At 38.5% G+C, this 12,084-nt stretch overlaps 1 protein-coding gene across 11 annotated transcripts in view; it reads left to right on the top strand.

Moving 5' to 3' along the window:
• Positions 1-12,084, top strand: part of SCMH1 (Scm polycomb group protein homolog 1) — a 170,412-nt gene that overhangs the window by 42,689 nt on the left and 115,639 nt on the right. For 10 of the 11 annotated variants that reach the window (XM_082687115.1, XM_082687114.1, XM_082687113.1 and 7 more), the window contains 2 exons: positions 7,964-8,032; positions 8,458-8,481. In XM_082687115.1, the coding sequence (XP_082543241.1) occupies positions 7,964-8,032; positions 8,458-8,481 (93 nt within the window). Of the gene's footprint in view, positions 1-6,423; positions 6,441-7,963; positions 8,033-8,457; positions 8,482-12,084 lie in introns of those variants that run through there. The other variant, XM_082687119.1, reaches the window with a different exon arrangement.

The raw sequence follows: 12,084 nt of genomic DNA, 5'->3' as shown, positions 1-12,084 counted from the left end.
ATTGGACAGAGCAGATCTAACATAATGCTTCATTGCGCCATTTCTTTCTTTACATTATTCCCTCTCTATGATACACTTTTCTTATTACTCCATCTCCAAGATTCAGTTCCTTTCCCATGGCCTTAGTTTCTTCTCCCACCCTCTCCCCAGATAGAACTGGCCCCTCCCCTCTCCTTTACCTTTTTAGCCCCTGTATACTTTTAATGTAGCACCTATAATTCTTTATCACACTTACTTAGGTATCTTTCTCCCTCTTCTAGACTGAAGGGAGAGTACCTTGTTATTTTTTGAATCCCCCATTACCTGGCACAGGGCTGGAACCAATGTGTAGTCAAAGAGTTTTTGTTTAAAGAGTGAATGAATATAACTTCAATCTGGCAGTAGGAAAGGCCTTAGAGGATTATTTTGAAAATAGCAAATTGGAGGGGCACTTGGGTGGCTCAGTCAGTGAAGCATATGCCTTTGGCTCAGGTCGTCATCCTAGGGTTCTGGGATCAAGCCCTGCACTGTCAGGTTCCCTGTTCACCAGGGAGCCTTCTTCTCCCTCTCCCTCACTTGTGTTTTCTCTCTCTCTTTCTAATAAATAAAATCTTAAAAAAAATAGTCAATTGGAAATAGAATTTAAATGTCAAATTGAACAAGATTTAATAGGAAGCAATTCACTGTCTTTTAAACCTATGACATTATATTCATTCATTTCATTTCATGGACTGAAACACATGAGATGTTAAGGAGAATGCGACATAATTTATACTGCAAAATAGTTCATAGTTGGGATGTTTGCATGTGCTCAAACACATGTACACAAGGTGTGGATGCATTGCTATCTCATAATATTGTTTGTTGCTTAGTGAAATAGAACTCCAGGATTGAATAGGATCTTAGAAGTTTATGTAATTAATCCCTTTCCAACCCATGAGTTCCTTCTCAGCTTGGAAAAGTTTCAGCATCTTTGGTGATAAGTGGCCATCCAGCCTTCCGCCTGTGCTCTTTAGAGAATGAGTGACTCGTCCTTTGCAGGATGGTTCTCACTGCCAGGAAGTCTCATTCTGAAACCTGCTTCCGTGCAATGAGTGCTGTTGCAGATGCCTCCAGTCAAAAGATCACATTTTTGGAACCTCTGGTTTAGAATGTCAGCTTCATGAGTAGGAGGAGTTTTTATCTGTTTAGTGATCTATCTTCGGTGCCTACAACAGTGCCTGACTAATAACAGATAATACATGTTTGTTGAATTAATAAGTCTTTAGAAACAGGATTCAGGCATTAATTCAATTCAGTTTTTTATCTGTGAACTATTATTGCGTATCTTTCATTGCTGTTGCCTGACCAACCATTGCCCCCCCCATGGCACTGTTAAACTTTCTGAACTGCAGAGTCTTATTCTTCACCTGCAAATAGAGACTGGTAATACCTGAGATGATCTGTATGAGAATGCCTGGTTCTGGGCCTCGTATGTGGTAATGATAGGTGTTAGTTGAATCTGAAATGGATTTGGTATGGCAACCTCTGAGCCTCCTGACATCCCAGAAATGCAAGTCCATTATTTTATTAATTGAGTTTTTAAAATTGTGATAAAAGGGGCACCTAGGTGGCTCAGTCAGTTAAGCATCTGCCTTCAGCTCAGATCATGACCCTGGGGTTCTGGGATTGAGCCCCACTTTGCAGGCTCCCTGCTCAATGGGGGCGGAGGTCTACTTCTCCCTCTTCCTTTGCCCCTCGCTACCACTCATGCACTCTCTCTTGCTCTTTTTCTTTCTCTCAAATAAATAAATAAAATCTCTTTAAAAATTGGTGAGTGCTGTGAAATGTGTAAACCTGGTGATTCACAGACCTGTACCCCTGGGGATAAAAATATATGTTGTTTTTTTTTTAATATAATTTTTTATTTTTTATAAACATATATTTTTATCCCCAGGGGTACAGGTCTGTGAATCACCAGGTTTACACACTTCACAGCACTCACCAAAACACATACCCTCCCCAATGTCCATAACCCCACCCCCTTCTCCCAAACCCCCTCCCCCCAGCAACCCTCAGTTTGTTTTGTGAGATTAAGAGTCACTTATGGTTTGTCTCCCTCCCAATCCCATCTTCTTTCATTTATTCTTCTCGTACCCACTTAAGCCCCCATGTTGCATCACCACTTCCTCATATCAGGGAGATCATATGATAGTTGTCTTTCTCCGCTAAAAAATTAAAAATTAAAAAAAAATTGAAAAGAAAAAAAAATTGCGATAGAAGACATAAACTTGAAATATACCATTTTAACCATTTTTAATTGTAGTGGAATTGGGTACATTCACATAGTTGTGCAGCCATTTCCACCACTCATCTGCAGAACTTCTTTCATCCCACAACACTGAAACTGAAACTCTGTACTCATTTAATGATAGCAAGCACATTTTTAATATTAGCCTAGGTATTGAAATAGTAAATCTGTATGGAAAAAATTCCAAAATCAATATATAAATCACTACTCTATTATCTGAAATTTTCAATGATCTATTTTAAATTATGCTTTATTTAGTATAAATAATTGATATCTAATTATAATGAATTCTGTATCTAAGTATCCATTTATATGTCAAAATTGTCTTGGTGAAAGCGTGCATTTAAACATTGACTTCTTAATATGTGTGATTTTCTCACATTGCATAACTGTTTCTGAGTTTGGTGAAAAGACACTGTTCTTTTCCTGTCCCTCCCCCCTTTTTCTTTTTTTGAGTGCTTGCTGTGTACCAAGCCCCTGGAATACTGACTAGATTAGTAGCATTTAGCTCTGACACTGTGGAGCAGGTATAGAAGTGGGAGATAGAGATGGTGCTCTGCTTAGGGAAGTTGCCAGAAAGCCATTATGAAGTAACATTTATCCTGGACCATGGTGAATAAATAGGAACCTTCCAAGTAGAGAAGTGGGAGGGGGGGTAAAGTCCAGATGCAGAAAGCGCTATGGCATGTCTATTATGGAGACAGTCTGGGGTTTGATCTTTGAAGACTTTTAAAGAAGTAGTGACAAGTTTAATCTGTATTTTAGAAAATGAGTGCTTGAGTATGGATTAGAGAGGGATGGGGTCCCACATGGGACTGAAGTAATTGTTTCTGTCAGGTAAAAGAGAATGAAATCTTAAACTCAGAATAGGAGCAGAGGAGACGGTAATTTCAGAGGAAGAGCTGACAGATTTTGATAGCTGGTTGGAGCCAGAGGACGAGAGAAGACAATTAAGGAGGACTCCAGGTTTCTGATTTGTCGCTGTTAACTGGGAGAAGGACGACCAGAGAAGAAATAAGAGAGAGCATATGCCTGAGGAGAGAGAATAAAATAAAACTGGTTATTTAAAAATAGTAGCTGCATATCATAATATATTTTGAAACATGGCCATTAATCTTAAAATGTTTTGGGGGGAAAAAAAAGAGCTCCTTTTCTTTTTTTTTTTTTTTTTTTGTTTTTAATATAATTTTTTATTTTTTATAAACATATATTTTTATCCCCAGGGGTACAGGTCTGTGAATCACCAGGTTTACACACTTCACAGCACTCACCAAAACACATACCCTCCCCAATGTCCATAATACCACCCCCTTCTCCCAACCCCCCTCCCCCCAGCAACCCTCAGTTTGTTTTGTGAGATTAAGAGTCACTTATGGTTTGTCTCCCTCCCAATCCCATCTTGTTTCATTGATTCTTCTCCTACCCACTTAAGCCCCCATGTTGCATCACCACTTCCTCATATCAAAGTCAAGCAGAGAAAGAGCTCCTTTTCTTTTATGTGTGGAATTCTATCAGAGGCAGCATTCTGTTCATTTAAGAATTTCATTCATTTAAGAATTGATTGAAGAATTGAATTTAAGAATTGATCGATTCATTTAATTCATTTAAGAATTGATATAGGAATGATTCCCTAATCTTCTGAGTAATTTATGGTAATGCTTAAAAATTAAGTCATTTGTAATGAATGTAGTTGTCTCCTTTTCTTCTCTGGGGGACTGTTTTCCAGGTTCCACTTGTTTGTGTGAGGCGTTTCAAATATTTTTTCTCAGAAGTTCCTTTTTCATTGTCTTGTGGGGCCTTATTTGATGGCTTTATGCCAGTTAAGTTTTTTAATTATTCTGTTCATTATGCTTAATCATTGAGTCTGGTTTTTTTTTCTCTTTACTAGAATATTTTTTTCCTAAATTGTATTGGTTGCTTTTGAATTGTTTTATTAGTTTTATTAGTGATCTTGTAGCCTGCTTTCTATTTATTGTGGCTCCTAAATCTGTTTTGTGTATACCAGTAGCTCATCTTTACATAAGCAATAGAAGAGTGAAAACTTGTACATAAATGAAATATATATTGTATATTTAATTTTTAAGACTATGTTCTAATTATAAAAATAATTTTTGAAAATTTAAATATAAATTAAGTTATACCCTAATATCTTTTGTCTCTGTCAGCAATTTTTTAGCCTGATCAAGTTTGCAATCTTTATTCATGATTTAGAGAACAAATGTGGCAGTTACTAGAAAGACAGGGGACATCCTACTAGGATCCAGAAGGCAAACACTTTGGGTGGAACACTAGCCAATGTGACTGGAGTATAGTGGAAAAGGGAAAAGTCATATGGGGCAAGATCAGCCGAATACTGCATAGCTGGGCAAGGCAACCTTAACTCATTGGGGAGCTATTGGGAAGCCATGCTTAAGCAGATGTTTTGTCTTTTAAAATGCTCATTCTGAGGGGGCCTGGGTGACTCAGTCCATTAAGCATAGGACTTGATTTTGGCTCCTCATGACGTCAGGGTCCTGAGATCGAGCCTTCCCTCCCTCTCCCAACTGGACTCCACACTCAGTGGGGAGTCTGCTTGAGGTTCTCTCCCACTTCTTCTCCCCCTCCCTTCACTCTCTCTCTAAAATAAATAAATAAGTATTTAAAGATAAATAAATAAAATGCTCACTCTGAGCCCTGTATGGTGAATAGGTTGGAGTAAGCCAAGAGTAGAAACAGGAATTCTAGTTAGCAGGCTGTTCAAATGGCCCAAGTAAGAGGGACAGTGCCTGGAACTAGAATGTGAGCCATGGGATGAGAGTGGTAAATGGGTTGGGGACATGGTCCAGCAGAGCTTACTGAGTGGATGTGAGTGTGAAGAAAGTAGAGGCATCAAGAATAACTTTAGGGATTTGGGGCTTGAGCAACTCAGTGATGGAGATGCTATTCACTGGTTTAGAGGAAACAGAAAGAGGAACAGTCTTCCCCAAACCAATAAATGGCATCTCCAGCTCATATAATTTCACTCATATGTGGAATTTAAGAAACAAAACAAATAAGCAAAAGGGAAAAAAGAGAGAGAGACAAACCAATAACAGACTCGTAAATGTAGAGAACAAGGTGATGGTTACCAGAGGGGAGGTAGGTGGGGGATGGGTGAAAAAGATGATGGGGGTTTAGGAGGACACTTGTGATAAGCACTGGGTGATGTATGGAAGAGTTGAATCGCTATACTGCACACCTGAAATTAATGTTACGCTGTATGTTAACTAACTGGAATCTAAATAAAAACTAAAGAAAAAAGAAGAACAGATTGGCAAGAGCTAGCATTCTGTTTTAGCCATGTTAAGTTTGAAGTGTCTGATTTGATAACCTTGTAGAGACAGCCTATAGGTGGTCATATACGTAAGCATGGAATTCCAAGAGGAGGCCAATGCTAGATATATGAATGATCTCAGTGGAATAGTAAACAGAAAAACCCTGTTTGAATGAAGAAATAACGTGAGGAAGTAAGGAAGCAATGGGTAGAGACAAATCTTAAAATAAATTCCTCTGAGAAATAGAAGGATATAGTGGGAGGGATATATGTGGGATTAAGAGAGGGGAGGTGTTCTTTTGTGTATTTGTCTGGTTTTTGTTTTGTTTTGTTTTTTATGTTTTTATTTTTTATGACGTCTAATTAGCCAACATATAGTACATCATTAGTTTTTGATGTAGTGTTTAACGATTCATTAGTTGTATATAACACCCAGTGCTCATCACATCATGTGCCCTCCTTAATACGCATTCCTGGTTACCCCATACACCTACCCCACTCCCTTCCGTAACCCTCAATTACAGAGGGTTTTTGCAGAGTCCAGAGTCTCTCATGGTTTGTCTCCGTCTCTGAATCCTTCCCATTCAGCCTTCCCTCCCTTCCCCTGTGGTCCTCTGCACTATTCCTTATATTCTACATGGGAGTGAAACCATATAGTGATTGTCTTTCTCTGCTTGACTTATTTCATTTAGCATGATACTCTTCAGTTTGCCTATAGATGATGGAGCAGTAAGAATGCAGGTGCAAATGGTCTATTAGAAAAGAAATACTTACAAAGTCCTTGAGAGGATGAGAGGAAATGAGAACTGGAGCGTTCTCTTTCGATAAAAACTAGGCACTTCATCCACAGCAATAGGAGGGCAGTCAGACAGAATGATGGTGAGTAGATTCATTCATTCACTAAACACTAACTGAGGACCAGCTCTTATACGGTACACGGGGGACTAAACATGATTAGGTCTGTACCTTCCTGAAAACAGTGGCATATAGAAGGTTCCTATCCCTTATTTCTGTTTTCTCAATGAACACTGAATTAACATCATCCCTAAGAGTAAAGGTGAAGGAGGGAATATTTGGAGTATGAACTGGTGAGGGAAAAATATATGAATTTTTTTTGAAAGTGGAAAAGCAAACACCGTAGGGAAATGTGGTATGATTTCTAGATGGTGTTAAGTGGCATTTGAGAATTATGGCCATGAGTTTAAAGTGAGACCAGTAAGCTTGCATTTCTTTGTCTTTAGTACTTGTGAGCCGTCGGGGTAGGCATGGTATATAGGTGGATAAGTGGCTTTAATCAGAGTTAAGACTGAGGCTTTGCTAGGCAAATATGACCCCCTCCCAAAAAAAAGAAGTGGAAGGGAGTTAAGAGTGTTTGCCCAGGAGTGTTTTTAATGAGGGACAGTAGGATCTGAGTTGGTTAAGAAGGGAAGTAAAAACATGATAGGTAATGGATGGTGAGAAACTGATAGGGTCAGTAGATTAAAGTTTCAAACAAGGACAATGTATTTACATTATATAAGTAACTTATCCTCTTTATAGAAAATGCAAAAATAAATGAGATTAGAAGATGGGGGGGAAACAGGACCATCACCTAATGATAACCAGATGTTTATATTTGTTCTGTTTGCTTCTTTTTTTTTTTTCTAGTGATAACTTTGTAGGGTTGTATTAATTTGCTAGGGCTGCAAAGATTACAGACCTGGTGATTTAAACAGAAATTTATTTTCTCATGATTCTGGAGGCTAGAAGTCAGAGATGAAGTTATAAGCAGGATTGTTTTTTTCTGAGGCCTCTCACCTTGGTTTGTAGATGTCAGTCTTCTCCCTGTCTTCACGTGGTCTTTTCTTTGTCCCTGTATGTGTCCAAATTTCCTCTTCTTTTAAGGACACTAGTTTTATCAGATTAGGACTCACCCTAATGATCTCATTTTAATGCAATTACTTCTTTATAGGCTCTATCTCCAAATACAGTTACATTAGAATGTCAGGGGGTGGTTGGACACAATTCAGTCCATAGCAAGGGTGTACTTTGTTTTCATAATTGCGATTATTTCATGAATATAATTTTTGATCTGATATTTTATCAGATAACAGCATATCTTAAACATTTTCCTGTTTTGTTATATCACCTTTGTAAAAATTTAATAGCTGCAAAATATATTGTCATGTGATTGATATGATATCTTAATCAGCCTTCTGAACATTTAGTTGCCCCCCTTTTTATTACTAAACCAAATGAAGCTTTATAAATAAAACCTTTTTTCTGTATTTTGGAGCATTTTCTTAGTATACAATCTCAGAAGTGGATTACTTTATCAAAAACTATGAATACCTACTCTTAACTTAGAGAATTATTGAATCTTGCATTTCCTTTTCACATAACTGTCTTCTTTCTTCCTGCAGATATAGACTGGAATGATGTTAGAAAACACAAATATGGTCACCTTTCAGAGTCTGCATCCCAATATCAAGGTAAGGAAACAAAAACCTCTGTGTAGCATGGAAAATTTAATCTGACATCTCTTACCATGAAACCTTTGTTGTTAGAGGTCTGTGGTACAAAACACTCACTGGCTAACACACAAGCAAATATAGTTTGTAGAGGTATCTGTCCAAAGCAGTTTGCTTTATTTTAAACCAGAAATCAGGAAACTTAGACTCTGAGTACAGATAATTCCAAATCATCTAAGACTTTAGCCTTGGGAGTGAGGCAGAATTGGGTGATATATTCCACAACTACTAGTAACGCACTAATAACACACTCAGTATCTTTTAAAATGAGAGGGTTGGATTACACAAACTCTCAAGTCTTCATTTTACCCCAGAACGTCACCTTTTTATCCTTTTGGTATGTTTGTCACAATGACTTATGCTGTAACGTTTTTTTTCTTTAATAGAAGCTACTGACATCTTGGAACTAGGTAAGATTTCTTTCTTGTATTTCTGTTGAATATGGGTACTAACCAAACCAGAGATTAGAGTGTGACTAGGAAAAGAACGCAGTGCTGTCTGTCTCATGCGTAACGAGTCCTCTGCTCGGCTGCCTCTGGAGCCCAGGCAGCCAGTTCTCTCAGCTGTCAGGCCAAACCCTCCTTATCAGGAGGCACAGACCAAGCTAACAAAGAAGGGGAGGGGAGAGTAGTTAATTACACAGAGTCCAAGGAGGCCCATACGGGAAGCTTCTCTTCACTCACCAAATCCACAGCTAATGCAAACCTTGACTGTCCGTAAATTAGAACTTGGAGGGATTTTCCCAAGAGAAATTATTCATGAGATATATTGAACTGAAGTTTAACCTAAAGATTTTCTAAATTTTTTAAATAAATACAATCAGAAATATTAGCAGTTGAAATAAGAGTCAAACTGCTAGTACATTTAATTTTCATCCCTACAGGGTGTACCTCAGGACTAGGATTTGAGAAATAATGTTAATCATTCTTAATCAGCCTTCAGGATTTCTACATAAACAAATGTCAGTCTTCTTAGTCCCTTAAAGTCTTTCTCTATGTAACATAAGTATGACTATCCTAATGCCTTTATTGGTTTTTGTTCAGATATTTTTGTATATTTTGTTACTGCAGCTTCACATATTCAGCTCTATTATCAGTGTCTTTATGCTCCCTCTTGCCTTTTCTTCCAAGAACATTACTTTTATTGGCCACTGACAAAGAAGATAGCGCAGAACACTAGACTAGGAGTGAGAACTCCTGGATCCTTTGAAAACCAGCTGCACTTTGGAACTTTATGATGTTCATCCTTAGTTTTCTAGCTTGGAAAATGGGGATAATAATGCCATTTTCCCTACTTCACAGGGATTTTAAGAAGATTATGTGAGCTAATGGATGTGAAAGCATCTTAAAATACTCTCAAATACTTTCCAACTTTGGGGGATTGTTATTTTCTTTCTGTTGAGGCATTAGCCTTAGATATAACTCTCAGTCAAATCTTGAAATATTCTTTGAAGTGACGCATTCTATGAATATGAGCTGAAGAAATGAATGAAATGAAATAATGCAGGTAAAGGGCTTAGCACTTGATAAGCAATAAATGAGAATCACTTTTTAAGGACTTCAAACTTGCCTCAAGCTTTCTAAGGCACTGGTATATGGTAGAAAAAGCATAGACATGAGATTCAGATAGGCCTTGGTTCAAATCCCTATTCCCCACTTACCAGTTTTGTGACTTTGGAAAATTAGTCTTTCTGAGCCTATTTCTTTGTCTTTAAACTGGGAATAAAACCTACTTTTCAGGTTATAATGAACATGAGAGATAGTGAACACTATATGGCATGGTGTAGGCATATGGAAGGTACTCAGTGAGAGCTGCCGCTGGTGTGGTTCTGTTGCTAGTATGAATGGTGACAATTCCATATGGTTCATTGACAGGGGATGCTGTGAACAGTCTCTTTTGTTGATAGGGGATTGTGAAAAGTGGATACTCATAAAATTTGAAAGTATATTTTTCCTTGTGCAAGGAGTAGAGGCTGTGCTAACATAGCACAGGCGTAGGTAGGCATAGCCGCTGTCGAGTTAATCCTGCATATTTCATTTCCCCATTGAGCATGGAGAGCAACCCCAAATATCAAATTGAAATGAAATTCAGTAGATTGCTAGAATTTCAGAGATTGGAAGAGGCCTCAAAATAATCTAACTTGGCTCAGCATTTCAAAATTGGACATTTTGAGTATCTTATAAAAATGCCTTGTCTTGAGGGACGCCTGGGTGGCTCAGTTGGTTGGGCAGCTGCCTTCGGCTCAGGTCATGATCCCAGTGTCCTGGGATTGAGTCCCACATCAGGCTCCTTGCTCGGCAGGGAGCCTGCTTCTCCCTCTGCCTCTGCCTGCCATTCTGTCTGCCTGTGCTTGCTCTCTCCCCTTCTCTCTCTGATAAATAAATAAAATCTTTAAAAAAAAAAAATGCCTTGTCTTGAACTCCTCAAATTTGTTGGGGACTTATAGCCTCCTCAGAAACTTGCTTCATATTCAGAAAAATATTTATTGGGCCAAAATCTGTTTCTTTGTAAATTCTGTCTATCATACTTACAACTTTTAGGGCAATATAGAATACTTTAGCCAATTTTTCACTCACCAGCCTCTAATTATTAGAAAGTGTTAGGGACCGCCTTCTCCCTGCCATTCTTACCTTCCTAGTTGAAGAACCACCATCTCATACCTAGATTATTAGAATAGCTTCCTAACTAGTCTTCCTGCCTCCAGCCTTGTTTCCCTCTAGTCCATCCTTCACACTGCAGACAGATTGCCTCCTCCCCCAGAACCTTCCGTGCTTCCTCTTCTCATTAACGTAGTGTAGGAGGTTCTCTGGCCCCTGAACACCACTTTGATCTAAAGCCTCTTTTCTCAACTACTGTTTTTTAACTCTGCCGATTAGCAATACTAAAATACTCAGTTTTAAAACTACCTTTTCTTACTTCTGGCCCTTTATACATGCTTTTCTTTCAGTCTGAAAAAAAATTTCTTTCTTTTTTTTTTTTTTTTTTTTTGAAAATAATATTCCTTAAAGAATTATCTCTCAGGGTGCCTGGGTGGCTCAGTCAGTGATAAGTTGGGGCGCTTGGGTGGCTCAGTCAGTTAAGTATCTTAACTGACTGCTGCTCAGGTGATGAGCTCAGGGTCGTGAGATTGAGTCCCATAGCAAGCTCCTTGTTCAGTGGGGAGTCTGCTTCTGTCTCTGCCTCCTATCCCCCGCTTGTGCTCTCTCTCTCTCTCTCTCAAATAAGTAAATAAATAAATCTTTAAAAAAAGAATTTCCTTTCTCCTTGACTGATTTCTGCTTCTCCTTCTACACTTTAACTTAGGAGAGGTTACTTCCTCTGGGGATCCTTCCACAAGTCCTCCTGTAGCACCCTCCTAGCCAACCACAGCACTTAGCATAATTTATTACAATTGGCAGTTTAGTCTCTGCCCCTCACTGAAGCTCTGTGAGGGCAAGAACAATACTTTGATCACAGTTGTATCTCTAGCACCCGGCACAGTGCTTTGATACACACGATAAATATAGTTGCTGGATGAATAGATGGAAAAATGGCTCCAAGACTTTGCTTTTTTCTTCATGCTGAATTTTCATCCTTCTTTCAGCTGCTCCTCAGGTGATGGGGTTTTGTGTCCCTTCACCACTTAGGCCACCATTTAGGGTTTGGTTTATTCTGTCCCTCTCAAGCTCCCAGAACTAAATGTAGTATCCCGGGTATGATTTCACTAGTCCAGAACAGAGTAGCACTGTGGCATACCTGCTTCTTCTTTTCACTCACTTTCATTCACTGTACTTTTATGGAGCCTGTGTTAAGTGTCAGGCACTAATGAATCAGTGAAGATTTAAAAAACAATAATAAAGATAGCTGCTATCTGTAAAGAACTTAAATAAATAATAATGATGGTATGATGTGAAGAGTATGAAAATAAAAGATGTGAATAGGATGTTACAGGAGCTGGGAAATGGGATTTGTTCTGAGAAACAGGGAGAGTCAGACTTTTTTTTTTTTGGGGGGGGGCGTGGTGTTTTATCTTT

The sequence above is a fragment of the Mustela nivalis genome, assembly GCF_964662115.1.
Source record: "Mustela nivalis genome assembly, chromosome: 10".
Taxonomy (NCBI): domain Eukaryota; kingdom Metazoa; phylum Chordata; class Mammalia; order Carnivora; family Mustelidae; genus Mustela; species Mustela nivalis.
The sequence above is the reverse complement of the archived record's forward strand: the minus strand, read 5'-3'. Positions and strand labels throughout refer to the sequence as shown.